Source organism: Musca domestica, unplaced genomic scaffold, assembly GCF_030504385.1.
Source record: "Musca domestica strain aabys unplaced genomic scaffold, Musca_domestica.polishedcontigs.V.1.1 26, whole genome shotgun sequence".
NCBI classification, from domain to species: domain Eukaryota; kingdom Metazoa; phylum Arthropoda; class Insecta; order Diptera; family Muscidae; genus Musca; species Musca domestica.
Window position 1 is genome coordinate 10701949 of NW_026712283.1, and position 15860 is coordinate 10717808.

The 15860-nt window shown below is 32.8% G+C and overlaps 3 protein-coding genes across 3 annotated transcripts; 2 read left to right on the forward strand and 1 right to left on the reverse strand.

Annotated features, from left to right (window-relative positions):
• Positions 1 to 2456: 2456 nt before the first annotated feature.
• LOC101898305 (uncharacterized) lies at positions 2457 to 4453 on the forward strand. Its single transcript, XM_005179712.3, has one exon. The coding sequence runs from the start codon at positions 2562 to 2564 to the stop codon at positions 4260 to 4262; it is 1701 nt and encodes a 566-aa protein (XP_005179769.2). The 5' UTR covers positions 2457 to 2561; the 3' UTR covers positions 4263 to 4453.
• A 66-nt stretch (positions 4454 to 4519) lies between these two features.
• On the forward strand, positions 4520 to 8430 carry LOC101895887 (227 kDa spindle- and centromere-associated protein). The gene is made up of 2 exons (XM_005179697.4): positions 4520 to 5588; positions 7423 to 8430. The coding sequence occupies exons 1-2, from the start codon at positions 4603 to 4605 to the stop codon at positions 8276 to 8278; spliced, it is 1842 nt and encodes a 613-aa protein (XP_005179754.2). The 5' UTR covers positions 4520 to 4602; the 3' UTR covers positions 8279 to 8430.
• LOC101895712 (PAT complex subunit CCDC47) lies at positions 8302 to 10442 on the reverse strand. The gene is made up of 4 exons (XM_005179696.4): positions 9745 to 10442; positions 9236 to 9677; positions 8820 to 9167; positions 8302 to 8761 (listed from the first exon to the last, which is right to left on the reverse strand). The coding sequence occupies exons 1-4, from the start codon at positions 10131 to 10133 to the stop codon at positions 8522 to 8524; spliced, it is 1419 nt and encodes a 472-aa protein (XP_005179753.1). The 5' UTR covers positions 10134 to 10442; the 3' UTR covers positions 8302 to 8521.
• Between the last annotated feature and the right edge of the window lie 5418 nt (positions 10443 to 15860).

The window sequence follows — 15860 nt, forward strand, 5'->3', positions numbered from 1 at the left end:
TTTGGAAGGAATTTAGCAATTTTTAAAAAAATAAAATCCGTTAAAAATTCTGTTAAAATCTTTAAAATACCAAATATAGCTGTTATATTATGGTCTATAAAACGACGTGGACCTGCATAGGTCCATAGCGTTTACAATATTTAAATGCGAAACTTGAAAAAAATCGATGAATAATGTAACTAAAATCATCAAAATACCGAATATCGGGATGTACCATTATGTGGGTGCTATACCAAAACGTGAACCTGCACAGATTTTTTTCTGTCATAGGATGTAGTATCCATTACGAACTTCAAATGCCAAATTTGAAACAATTCCGGTGAATAATATCGCTTTAATCACCAATATACCGAAAATAGGAAGGTACCATTATATGGGGGCTACACGAAGACGTGGACCTGCACAGACAATTTTCTGTCATAGGCTGTAGTATCCATTACGAACTTTAAATACCAAATTTGAAACAATTCGGGTGAATAATGTCGCTAAAATCATTAAAATACCGAATATTGGGAGGTACCGTTATATGGGGGCTATACGAAGACGTGGACCTGCACAGACAATTTTCTGTCATAGTCTGTACTATCCATTACGAACTTCAAATACCAATTTTCTACAATTCCATTGGATAATGTCGCTAAAATTATTCAAATACCGAATATCGGGAGGTACCGTTATATGGGGGCTATACGTGGATCTGCACTGACCGTTTTCTGTCATAGGCTCTAGCATCCATTACGAACTTCAAATACCAATTTTTAACAATTCCGTTTGATAATGTCGCTAAAATTATTAAAATACCGAATATCAGGAGGGTTTGTTATATAGGGGCTATATGAAGACGTGGACCTGCAAAGACAATTTTCTGTCATAAGCTGTAGTATTCATTACGAACTTCAAATAACAAATTTGAAACAATTCCGTTGGACAATGTCGCTAAAATCATTAAAATACAGAATATCGGGAGGTACCGTTATATGGGGGCTATACGAAGACGTGGACCTGCACAGACAATTTTCTGTCATACTACATACTATGACAGAAAATTATCCATTACGAACTTTACATACAAAGTTTGAAACAATTCCGCCGAATAATGTCGCTTAAATCGGAAAATGTCGCTAAAATCATTAAAATACCGAATATCGGGAGGTACCGTTATATGGGGGCTATACGTGGATCTGCACTGACCGTTTTCTGTCATAGGCTCTAGCATCCATTACGAACTTCAAATACCAATTTTTAACAATTCCGTTTGATAATGTCGCTAAAATTATTAAAATACCGAATATCAGGAGGGTTTGTTATATAGGGGCTATATGAAGACGTGGACCTGCAAAGACAATTTTCTGTCATAAGCTGTAGTATTCATTACGAACTTCAAATAACAAATTTGAAACAATTCCGTTGGACAATGTCGCTAAAATCATTAAAATACAGAATATCGGGAGGTACCGTTATATGGGGGCTATACGAAGACGTGGACCTGCACAGACAATTTTCTGTCATACTACATACTATGACAGAAAATTATCCATTACGAACTTTACATACAAAGTTTGAAACAATTCCGCCGAATAATGTCGCTTAAATCGCCAAAATACCGAAAAAGGGAGGTACCATTATATGGGGGCAATAAAAAACGTGTACCTACATGGCCCATTTTCAATACCAAAAGTCCGGCAAACATAATATACATTTGAGTAAAACTTTATCAATATACTTCAATTCGTTCGGAAGCTAGAGTGATTTCCACAGACGGACAAACATCGCTAAATGGACATAGAATTTTATGCTGATCAAGAATACAAATACTTTATGGGGTCTAAATTGTATATTTCGAGGGGTTACAAACCATAGTATACCCTCCATACTATGGTGGAGGGTATAAAAAACACTGTGGGTCTATGTTTTTTGCTTTGAACGCCATATAAGGTTACATCCTTCTTTTAGTTACTTTGGTTTCCAATTAAAGTAGCTGTATTTTGATAATTCTTTGTGGGTGAGCCTCGATTACATATTATGTAATAGCCATGCGTAAGGCTACCTTTTAATATTTCCAATATTCATGTTTAATATTTCACCAAAAATGTTTAGTTTTGCTCTTTTCCAGAACCTGCAACAATCTAATATTTCTTTTCGATATCCTAAAGGGAAAATAGGTTAAAGAAGTTTTAAATTCTTGCAGTTCTGGAAAAGCCAAAGTATAAACTATTTACAATACATTAGTTAAAACTTATAGTACTTTCCTTTGTGATTAAAAATTCTGGGTAGCGTCTAAAAGTATGCTATGAAAATGACGTATAATTGTGTCAAACGTCACTTTACATATGACTCTTACATCATGAGTAATCTAGTCTTTAGGTTTTTACTTGTGTCAATATAATTCGTACTCCTCCCTAATGTACCGCTCCAAGTCTCATTCAAAGTTTCCTTGCTTTCGAACACTTTATTTTTCGTCTTTCAAAAGTGAATTTTTAAAAAATTTGTTGTTCATTTCAAATTTTTAGGAAACAAATCTCAAATTCAATTCGTCTGTTATTATTAAAATTTGCTTTTCCATGGACCATATGGAGTCTAAAAGTCAAAATTTTGAATTTTCACAAGATTTGAATCTTAAATCGGATAGATCATCCAATTGTTTTGTAATTACCAGTAGATCGGCAGGAGATTATTCTTTGCGTTTTAATAATGAGCGTATGGCCAGCACCTATCATTTGCCAAAAAACACTGGCAACAAACCTTTAGCCTGCACTGCTGATGAACATTTCGAAGTTCCGTCTTCAGAATTTTACAATGACGGACTGAGGAGTGGGGAAGTACCAGCCAAAACTTCCATGGCGCCAGTTTTAAATGGACTTCTTGGAGAAAGTGATGAGGATGAGGAAGAAGATATTTCCATTTCACAAGACATCAGCTTGAACAAAAGACGCCGAATGAGTTGTAAATTACGTTCGGAACTTGTAAAGTACAAAGAGGAATTGAGGCATTACAAGGATACCACCGAGGAATTGGAAAATAAATACAAGAAAATCAATCATGACTTGTGTGAAATGCAAGAGAAACACAATCGCTTTATGAAGCAGCACCATGAGGAGAGTAGTGCCAGCTTTGTTGAAGATGGTGATACCTATTCTGAGAATACCACAGATTCTGATATTTCTCTGCAGAGGAAATCGACACAGATCTTCCATCGTGGTAGTAGTTTTATGCAAGTTGTGCCAAAGGAACGATATCTGAGACCATGTGGGAATTTTGAGGAGAATTCGGGGAATTACAAAAAGTCTGATTTGAGATCTCAAAGAGAAAATAAGGAAAATCGGGGAGTAATAAATTACCTTGGCAGGAAAAGTGGTGAAGACAGTTCTGCCATATCGTCAAGAAACACAAACTACTTGACACCCCCATCCCACATGACTGTGGCTCCTGTTGAACTGCTTCAAAACACCATTGATACATTGCAAACCGAACAACAACAATTTCGTTCCATAATTGAACAACAACAAAATTGCCTTCAAGACTATCACAGCCGATGCCTGCGAGCCCAGCGCGTCATGAAAACTCAACAAATTCAAATTGAAAAACTCAATACCAATAATCGCCATTTGGAGGCGGAAATTTCCCGTGGCTTTGAACATTTGCGAAATAAAATCGAAAGTAAGCTACGAGAGCTCTCCCAGCTACCGCAACTGATGAAAGAGGAGAAGACTAAGAGTGAAAGAATATCCCGTGACAATAGTTTGCTCAATGAACGCATACGTTCCATACAAATCGAAGCCAGCCAAATGAAGAAGAAAATCGAAGATATCTCCAAACGGAAACTGGCAACAATGACTCGCCTCAAGGCGGCCGAAAGAGATTTGAAAATATTTCGCAACTACAACAGTGCCCTGAAACATGAAAAACGTAAACTGAATGAGGAATTACTAAAATTACGCGATCAAATGCAAATTCTGGAAAATTCCAATAAACGTTCCATTACCCGACAACGAGAACAGAGTGAAAAACAGAAACGTGATCTCCAACGACGCATCTATGAGCTGGAATTGAAATTGAATCGCAGTCAAACTTCGGCCAGCAGTTTGGTCAAGGAACGTGATGCCCTCATAGCGGAGCTACAAACTCAGCTGAATAATTTGGTACACAATTTTGAGGTATCCCAAAAGCACATACGTATTCTCAGGCGTCATATATACAATATGACCGGTAGCAATTCCCGGGATGCAGTGGCCAGGAATCGAATACTCGAGGAGACTTCTTGAATTAATGTAAAATTGATGTGAGGAGACTGATTTTTATTAAATATTATTTTTGTAAAATATCTATTTTCCTTTGGTATATAAATGTTGGGAAGATTTATAGGTTAGAAAATAATGTTTAATAAAAATTCACTCAAGTTTTTTTTAACATAAGGCCAATATTTTAAAATAAAAATTTTCTTACCCTACCAGAATCTACTTGTTTTCAGAATTTTGTAATTTCACAACAAGCTTAGTTTTATGACTCAAAATTTTTTTATAAAAAAATAAAGTTAAATGAAAATTTAGTAACAAATCAAAATTTCAAGTAATTTAAAGTGAAAATTTCCAAAAAAAAAAAATAATGGCCAGCGAAGAAGATCAAACTTTTATTGATGCTCCAATGGAGGAAAGTCCAGCCGATGATGGTGACGTCCCTGGAGATTCTTTTGTTCCCGCAGAACAATTAGAGGACTTGGAAAGAGAAGCCGATGATGACTCAGAGCCAGATGATCCATTAATGGGAGAATCTGCAGATGATCCCGAGAGAGCCCGAAACTACAAGGAATACAAAAGATTGCAAAAGGAAATCCATTGTCAAAATGTCACAATAGAAGATATCAAAAATGAAATAAGGAAATTGCAATGTAAATCCACCACGGCCACGCTTTCCTCGGAGCAAAAACAGCACTTGAGAAATCTTCAAGAATGCATGGACAAAGAGACACATAAATTACGGGATCTCACCATCAAAGCAATGCATTTGCAAAATTTCGGTTCTCGTCGTCATTACAGGGAGATTGAATTGGTCACAACATTCGATGAGGAACCAATGTTATCCATGCCAACAATGCACTGTGATCCAATACAGGTGCATGGCTCACACTCCACGAGCAATAAAAGAGAACCGCCCGTTTGTCGTCGTTGGCGGGCTTCCGGCGGTGATACCACCACCAGCGAGAAATCTTGTTCCTATCAAGATGAAGCCGATCGTTGCGAATCGGAGGATCAGAAGTTGATGAACGAAATCTTGGCCACATTACAGAGTTACGATGGTTGTTCTAATAAGCAGCCAAAGAAATCTTGTAAATCCAAAGCGAATGCAAAGGACCCAAGTGTGGAGTTGTTGAAACAAAAATTACACACAATGCAGCAGACGATAGACGATCTAAAGCAGGAAATTTGTAGCCATCGCAAGGAGAGTGGTTCGAAAAAGGAATGCTGCTCGACCGCCAAACCACCATGTCAATCTGCCAAAAGTCAAAATTTTGATAAGCTCAAGGATAACTATGCCTATCTTTTGCAAGAATTTAGTAAAAAGGAAAAGGAGCTGAAGGATCTAACCAAAAGGTAAATATATACGCTGTTGCTCCTCGAAAAATAACTTATTTCAGCTTTAATGGTCACTGAAAATTTTATTTTAAAAAAATCCACGTTTAACCTGAAAAAAATCCTTTTAAAAAATCAAAGATTGTCCTTGAAAAAGTTCTCTTAAAAACTCTACGTTTGTTCTTGAAAAAAATCCACTTAAAAAACTCAGGTTTGTACCTCCAATGGTCTTTGAAGATTTTTTTTTGAAAAAAAATCCCCGTTTTCCCATGAAAAAATCCACGTTTGTCCTTGAAAAAATCCTCCTAAAAAATATAGGTTTGGATGGTCTTTGAAGATTTTATTTTAAAAAAATTCACGTTTGCCCCTGAAAAAATCCACGTTTGTCCTTGAAAAAATCGACTTAAAAAAATCAAAGTTTTTATCCCAAATGGTCTTTGAAACATTGGTTCTAGAATATCCACGTTTTTAATTCAAATGGTCTTCGTCGTTGTCCTTGAAAAAATCCACTTTTGTAGCTCCAAGGGCATTTGAAAATTTTATTTAAAAAAAAAATCCACGTTTGTAGCTCCTTGTTCTTGTATTTTAAACGAACTTTGAATACCCTCCACCATTTGGAAGGAATTTGGCAATTCTCAAAAACAATAAAAATCCGTTAAAAATTCTGTTAAAATGCTAAAAGTACCGAATGTAGCTGTTATATAAGGGTCTATACGACGACATGGAGGTAACTTTTGCCATAAGCCATTACAATATTCAAATGCGAAACTTAAAAAGAATTGTCGAATAATGTAGCTAAAATCATCAAAATACCGAATATCGGGATGTACCGTTATATGGGGCCATACGAAGACGTAGGCTGTAGTACCCAATATCAAATTTGAAAGAATTCCGGTGAATAATGTATCTAAACTCAACAAAGTACCGAATATCGGGAGGTACCGTTATATGGGGGTTATACAAAAAAAAAAGTGGACCTACATGGCCTAATACCAAAAGTCCTGCCGACATAATATACATTTCAAACAATTTCAAACTCAATTCGTTCGGAAGCTAGAGTGATTTCCACAGATAGACGGACGGACATCGCTAAATCGACATAGAATTTTATGCTGATCAATAATATATATTTTGTGGGATCTAAAATGTATATTTCGAGGTGTTTTACAAACGGAATGAAAAAACTTAATATACCCTCCATACTATGGTGGATGGTATAAAAAGAAAGTCCGATTTTGAAATCAAGAAATATTCACCTGAGCCGATAAAGAATCTGCCGATTTTCTCCGTGAAATTTATTTAAAAAAGTCCTTGCTTGTCCTTAGAAAAATCCAATTTAAAAAATCCACGTTTGTAGCTCGAATGGTCCTTAAGAAATTTATTAAAAAAATTCATGTTTGTCCTTGAAAGAATTCATTTACAAAAATTCCACGTTTGTAGCTCTAATGGTCCATGAGAAATTTTTGGAAAAAAATCTACAATTATTCTTGAAAAAATCCAATTTTACCCTCTAAAAATCGATTTACAAATCCACATTTGGGGTTCGGTTCATCCTTATGAAAATCTATTTATAAACCTAAATTTTCAGGTCTCTTGGGCCTTAAAAAAAAAACATTGTTTGATCTTTGGCTCCTGGAAAATCAGTTGGTTCTTGAACAACTTTTTAACAATCTGTATTCAATTCTAAGTTTTGGTCCTTATTCCTCAAAAATTCACTTTGGGAGATTTGTTGGTCCTTGACAAAATCTCTTTAAAACGCTAGTTTTGTGGGAATCTTTATTATTGACAAAATCTGCATTTTGTGGCATCTTCTTTATAAAATCTAAACCAATTTTGTTTTCAAACATTTTTTTAGAGTTAAAAATTCCTGCGGTTCTGCTGGGGAAAATGCCGATGCTTCCGAAATACAGCTGTTAACAAATCGCATAAATGATTTGAAGGAAGAACAAATTGAATTCAAGTGTCTCATGAAAGAGCAATCCACACAATTGGAAGACTATCGCAACAAGTATTTGAAAGCCCAACAAAAAGTCGAAGAACAAGGGGCATTGATAGAAAAACTCAATATGAACAATAAACGAATAGAAAAACAAATTAATTTAGAAATTAAAGATATACGATGTAAATTCCAAGAAAAATTAAATGAGTTGGTAAAGTTGCCAAAACTTTTGGAAAATGAACAAATCAAAGTTGCCAAATTATGCAAAGAAAAAGAGGAACTGGAAAATAAACTTCTTATTGTGTGCAAAGAATTGAAAACACATAAAAATAAAGCCAGTCCCTCGAGCGTTGGCGGTGAGGATTTGAAAACTCAGCTACAAAAATGTCAACACGACTTGGAGAAAACAAAAAAATTGTTGGAAGAAACTCAACGTCAACGAGATCTCTTCTGTGAACAACTAAATGTGGCCCAAGAAGATTTAAGCTGTTTACGCGCTGAATCGGCCAAAATTATTGCTCGCATGAATGAAAGATTTGAGTTGATAAAGCAAAAACAGCAAGATCACATCAATTGCCTAGAAAAACAACTGGTTCAATGTAGAGCTACGGCCAGTCTTTCGGTGGGCGACCGTGAATGTGTTATACGTGAAATGCAGGGACAGCTGAACAATCTGTCCTATAGCTTTGATGCGGCCCAAAAACAAATTAAAACTTTGCGGAATCACATTGCCTATATGTCCAATGAAAATTGTTTTCCAGCCAAGTGTTAAAAAGAAACATTCAGTCAGTCATCTAAATTAAATACACATTTATTAATTGGCCAAAAAAATGTATGACATCCCCTATTAATGAAATAAGTTAATGCGTTTTAAAATATTTAAATATCGGCCCATTTTTTCCAATAAAGCTACAATGAAACTAATCCGACAAATTGTATACGATTAATTTTATGATAAATGAATAAAATTGGCTTGGGAAAAAGTTCGTTTCGTTTTTGAAGAAATCAATCACAATTAAAGTGATTTGACAGCCAAACGTTTCATTTTGGGTGCCTTCTTTTTGGCCTGGCGTTTTTGTTCCTTGGCTTCCCAGCGGCGTTGCTTTTCGGGATCATCCTCGGCCATAATACGTTCTTTTTCAGCCTTGCGTTTGTCTTCACGGCGCTGGGCAGCGGCTTCGGCGCGTGCAGCATGGGTGCTTTTTAGGAATTCTTCTTCGACACGGCTACGATTCTTTTCGGCTTTTTGTTGACCCTAATAAGATTAAAAAAAAATAATATTGAAGTTACGTGAATTATTTTCTTTGACATACCTCCTTCGATAGACGATAACCCTTAAGACGTTCCATTAAATAAAATATGAGTATCAACAATGGTTTAACAGCCTCCATATCACCATTTTTGGGTAAGTTAAATCCAGCCATAAGTACTGGTTTAGTTTCAGGTTGTTTCAAATTATTGGCATCTTCGACTTGTACGGGACCACTGTACTGATCCGAGATATGAATATAATCTATATATTGTTGGTATCTACTGAGAGCCGTGATAATACGGTTCTCCAATATGGCAGATGTGGCTTCGGGAATTTCCGATAATACACTAAAACCAGCTGGCACATTGTAGCGTGTCTCTGGCTTACTGACTAGAGTACAATATTTGCTCTGCAATAAATACGAACAAAAGAAAATTACAACCTAGCTATATAAAAGCCACTTCGATCTTAACTTACCAAATCGGCATATTCTTTAAAGGCCTTGGTTATTGTTTTCTTTGTGCCAACACAGAATACAAATGGATCCATTACGCCGCGTGTTAAATCAACTTTGATATGGACTTGATCTTGTTGGGGCCGCATCAGGCCAGCAATAAGTGACACCAAATCTTGGCGTTTTATCATTTTCAGTTCGACCAACATGCCCTCACAGCAGGTGCGACCCGAACACCAAAGAGTGTATAGACTTTCACTCTCTTTCATGAGACCAGGATTCTCATTTTCCACCTTGCCGTCATCGCCAACCAAAACAAAATTGTCATCCAGCAGACCCTTGTGTGTGGTCAACCACAATTGAGCCAGCTTGGCATTTTTGGCTTTGCCAGCAAAGAAATTGGTGAAATAGACCATGAGACCGGCCAGCATTAGCATTTCCATCCAATAGGAATCCCAATGGGTTCTGAGGGTAAGTAAACAAAATTAATGAATATGAAAAATACTAAAATTTGTTTGTATATGTAGCCCACCTGAAATGCATGGGGATTTTGGCCACGGTCAATTTGGGTTCGGCTGGTTTCTTGCCAGTTTCCTCTTTGATCTCACCCGCATCGAAACCTTCAAACTCTTCGTCGTCTTTGAAGAATTCATCTTCATCCTCGACAATGCCATCTTCCTCGTCGTCTTGGATTTGTGCTGCTTTGACCACTGGTTCCTTTTCTTTGACTGGCACTTCTTTCGAAGCGGCAGGTGCTCCACCTCCCACGGTAACTGGAACCTCTACAAAATCATCATCACTGTCGAAATCTTCAAATTCTGCAAAGTCATTATCTTCGAATGACGAAGCGGCCGCAACGACAGCAAAATTATATGTTGCTACAGCACAACATAGTATTAATGCAATTTGCATTAATTTCATTATGTTTTTAATTTATGTATATATTCAACAACAGAAGAAAAGTAATATACTTTCTTAATTTTCCATCAACATAACCTCAATTTGTATGTTTTGGATATATATGTGGGTCAATTGCTTGTGGATTTTGTCACGACGTTTTTTGTAATATTACCCTTATGGTAACATACAGATTTATCTTATCACTAATTAACGATCTTCCGCGGAGGTTTTTATCAACAATTTAAGCAATCTAACCGAGCACGTCACACATTTTTAATTAAATAAAAAAATACTATTTTCTCTTCGGGGTTGTTGCAGAGTTGCCAAGGTGTCTGTGTTTTGTCTAATGACATGACAACCGTGAGTAGTGTAATTATCGCAGACGTAACGTACAGCAGTGAAAGTATTCTTAGCGTAACGCTGCAATAATGTAAATTGATATTCAAAAATGTCTAGGGATTTGTCCCTTCCTTGTACCTTTATACAGATTTAAAATTACCAGATAAAATATTTTGTTTATTCATTTCTTTTTTTATTAGTTTCTTTTTTCATGCTACTTGGATTTACTTTATAATCTTTTCAATTGCTGTTGTAGTTTAGTTTTTTTGCATGGATGTTGTTGCTCTTGATTTGTTGTTATTTATTTATAAATTGGAAATTATTTAAAAGTAATTTGTAATGTACAATCGATATTGTACAAAGGATATTTTAAATAGTAGATTATTGCATTTAATAGAGAATACATTTTGTATAAGAGTTTGTGTTTCTTCTTCTGGCTTGGAACTAAATTGTGTGTTGTGTTGCTTCTTGATTGAATATATTTTACATAGTTGTTATTGTTTTTAGGCCTTTGCTATAAAAATTAAATCTTATTCATTTAGTTAGCATCTACTTTTTTAGTTTAGTTAAAAAAATAAAAGAAATAACTATTTGTAGGCTTATTTTTCATAGCTTTTTGTTAGTTGTTTTTTTTAATACTAATTGTATATTGGTGTTTTGCTTTTGGGTTTATGGATTTCTACGCATAGTTAACTACATACATACATTCCATATGTTTTAGGAAATTTATGGGGGGGTTCGAATACCAATGATTTGTAGGGATCCTTAATTTAAGGCATCTTTAAAGTAATCATAACAAAAAGAATTATTTTTAAAATGTTTCGAAATAAAATTACAATTTTTACAGAGTGGAGAGTGCTAGAGAAAAACTTATTTAAATTATCAAAATTGTACTTTTTAGACAGTTGTTTTCTGTATTGCATACATGAATAATATAAAAAAGGAAGAACAGAAACGATTTCCTAAGTCATCTCATCTTCTTCTTGTTCCTTAATTTACACAAAATCAAATTACTTGGCCAGGACCAAATTATGAACTATAGAATAGAGGTTATAACAAAATTAAATATTTCAAAGAATAGTTTCAATATTTTTGCTTATAATATGGGAAGTTTCAAGGAAGTTTTTTTTTTTTTTAAAAACATATTTTTAGCAGAAATTAAAAAAAATAAATATGTTTTTTAGAAAACTTTCTTTCACGGTTCTTCGTGTCCAAAAAAAAAAATAAATAAAATTAGACAAGCTATGTAACATGGATCCATATTGCACTCTTATTTAATTTACCAAAAATATTTTTACAAGTTAGATTTTGGAGTTGTTTTGTTGTTTTTTTGATATAAACATTGCGCATGAAGATTTAGGACGAGTTTCCGTAAGTCGAAGAAAATTAAAAAGACAATGAATTCTATGCATGTTATTTAATTTCTATCTTGATTCGAATAAAATATATTTAAAAAAAATTAAAAACACACATAGAATTGACGTCTTTCTTTCATTTTTCTTACGCCATACAGACACCGGCCCTAATTCTCTCTTCTATTATTGCTAAAGGATATTTGTTTTCTTTTATTGTTGCTAATATTTTTATAATAAGTTATTATAATGAGTTTAAAAAATTGTCATTAATTAAACGTTTTAGATATTACAAGTCATTAAAAAAATATTTAAAATTTGTATTTGTTTTTTTTTTATATTTTTACATGTTTTGTTTTCTTCTTTTTTTATTTATATTATTAAATTGAATGGTATTTTATAATTAATAAATATTTATATAAAAAATTGTCTTGTGCTTTGCTTGTTTCCATTTTTGTTTGAGTTGTAGTTGTTGTTTTGGTTTTTGTTGTAAAAATTGAATCAGACATAAAATTGAAAATGACAACTGAAATAAATAAAAAAACAAGATTTGAATTGTGAGCAACTAAGAAAAATTTGGATATAATTTCATACTTAAAAAAAATATGTAGAAGACCAATCCAAAGCTGTAAAAATGAGAACTGAACAACTTAAAATTTTGAATGAACAGCAATTGATGGTTTAGGTTCACAGTGGATAGCAACTCTCGTTCAAAAACTTTGGAATATATCTGGGCCGCCGGTTTTGAGTGAAAGGACTACTTGAAAAATTGTTGTACATAGATAAGTTTGGGGTCAGGTGTGAAAATGGATAAAGTTGTCCAAAAAAAAAAAAAACACACACACAAAGCTTCAACCCTTCAAAAAAATTGTACATATATCTCATTCAAAACGATGAGAGTTCGCAACATAGTTTAAACTTAGTCCACAGCTTTGGTCAGCATCGGAAAGGGAAAATATTGTCCACTGCTTCTAATACCACCATCCAAAAAGGATAACAATTTGAATGCCAATAAAATCGTGAAATGTGAATATATTCAAATTTCGAATGTCTCAATATAATACCGTCAGATATCGAATGAAGTTGTGGCTGTCTACTCCTTGTGGTATCTCTTCCACCATGGAGTTTCCACACTGCAATATTTCTACTAACATTAGATTTAGTCAAAAGACATCCCTAAATTGTCAAATGCTGAGAATACATAATTTCGGAACACAGACTGAAATTTTCTGACTTGTTTTCTTTCCTTCTACTCTCTCTCCCTCTCTCTCTGAGATTAAAAGGAAGGCTTTTTGTGTATCATTCCATATGGCTAAAATCTGCCGCATCGAAACATATTTTTACATTCCCATGGCTCTTTAAAATAAAAAAGCTTTAGGTCGTTTGGACCTGAAATATAATGCAGATTCTCTTCAAATTTCACACATACCAATATTTTTGCCATTAAAAAAACGGGAGTATAGCGGACCACACCTTCTGGTACCTCCCCCACAAAAGGTCAAAATTTTGAAAAACTAAATGCTCATAAAATGCGAAATAAGCATCCGATTATTTTCAAACTTTGCACATACCCATATTTCTACCAAAACAAGATCTGATGCGAAGATGGGATATATCGTACCACTCCTTTGAATACCTTAGCCACAAAGGTTCAAAATTTGGAATATCTAAAACGCTCATTAAATGCGAAATATGCATCAGATTTTCTTTAAATTTTTAAATATTTTAACCATTACAAGATATGATGTGCAAATGGGATATACTGGCTCACACCTTCTGGTACCTCCTCCACAAAAGTCAAAATTTAAAAAAGATGGGATATACCTCCTCCACGACGGGTCAACATTTTGCACAATAATAATAATTACAAATTGTGAAATAAGTGAATATTGAATAATTATAACTCCATAACATGCGAAATATATCAGCAATTTTGTTCAAATCTTGTATATTACAATATCTTTACCAACAAAAGATCTAATCTGAATATGAAATTTATGGGCCCACTCACGCTGGTATCTTTTTCTCCACTTTTCTACTTTTTAACATTGTAAATAATTATAACCCTTATACATGCGAAACAAATCAGCGATTAAAAAAAACTGTATATGGGATATGTCTTTCTGGTGACTTCCCAAAAAAGTATATACAAAGTATAAAAAAGTATATACACATTATCCAAAGTTGGCACCTCCAAGAATTATATCAGATTAAGGAAATGGAGTAGTACATCGGTAGCTCTCCCACAGTGGGTCAAAATTTAATATAATATGTCAAAATATATTTGAATAAAAGGATAAAGGTATCATTATGTCGGCTATACCGACTGATATTCTTTAAGTAGTTTTCTGTAATATTTTCTCTGTTCAAGAACCATGAAAATGAAATTTCTGTTTTTTCCGAAAACGTGAATTAGCTATTTTTAGGTAGTATGAAAATCTGCTTGGTAAAATACCTATCAGTCGGCTATACCGACTGATATTCTTTAACTAGTTTTCTGTAATATTTTCTCTGTTCAAGAACCATGAAAATGAAATTTGTTTTTTCCGAAAACGTGAATTAGCTATTTTTAGGTAGTATGAAAATCTGCTTGGTAAAATACCTATGCTATTTTAAAGATCACATATTTTTGGAATCCAGATCTATGATAATTTTTCGAATATGATATTTTTTCTTTAAAAATACAAAACATCGAAGGACGAGACTTTTTTTAAATAAAACCAAAAATTTGAAAAGGAACGCAAATCTTAACAAATAATAGTTACAGAAATCAAGTAATAAAAGATTGAAAAAAATGTTGTTGTTTTTTGGTTATTGTGAAAAGAGGCATTCTCATTTTGTTTGTTTTTGTTTTTATTATGGTTAGTATTTTCGTAATTGTAGCAAAAAGGTTTACATTTTAGATTAATATGGTTTTGTTTCTTGTTGTTTAAATTATTATTTTGTAAAAAGAAGAAAGCTAAGCAGAGCGGTAGCACTAGTACCTTTTAAATATCACAAATTTTTGTTTTGTTTTTTTGATACTCTTCTTAAAATTAGAAATATAATTGTTTATTATTATTATCAGACAACATGCGTTTTTGTTTTTTGAGTAAAATTGTTTCTTTCAAGTTGTTCACTTTTTGTTTTTTACAAAATTAATTAATTAATAATGATTTTTCAAAGGTTAATAAAGCAAAATATAGAAAAATAAAAATAAAACAGCAAAACAAATAAATTTTGTAAAAATTTGAAAAAATAACGCTAAACAATAAATTAAAAAAGCAAAACAAAAAAAAATAATTATTTATGTTAAATATATAAAGCTATAGTTTTAATTATAATAATAATAAAAAAATTTTAAAACATATATATAAAATTGTTGTAAAAACCAACCGAGATCCTGCTCATGTTGAGACATTTCATTGTCTACTTTTAATAAAATAAGAAAAAACATCATCACTTTTTTGCTTGAGAAATAAAAAAACAAATAATTGAAAAAAAAGAAGACGACTAAAATACTAAACCAAGTTTTATGACTACAAAAAAAAAAAGATGATCATCATCCGCAACATTGAAATTAAATTTCAATAATTCTTTTTAATTTGTTTCAGTTTCAGTTTTTTTCTATAAATTTAATTTTAATAATTATTTTAAAACAAAATAATAATAATTTAATTTAATTTTTTAAAAAAGAGAACAAAAATATATATAGAGTATGTCTTAAAAAATCGAGTAAACAATTAAAAAAATAAAAAAATCGTCATCGAAAACAATATCAAAGAACAACAAAAAATAATAAAAATTGATACAATGATAACAGCATTTACATTTTTAACAATATTTTATATATAAAAATAAATTTCAAAACAAAATCTATAATGAAAAATAAATATTTTTTTTTTGAATTTTTCTTTTTTTTAATTATTTTTAGATTGTTTTTGTTTTAAGCTATAGATCATCAAGAAGATAAAAATTTCTTTTTTTGTAATTTGTTTTTCGTTTTCATTTATCATTACGCTTATTACATACGAGTGAAGTCTAATAAAACATTTTTTTACAGAGTTCCAAACTTCGT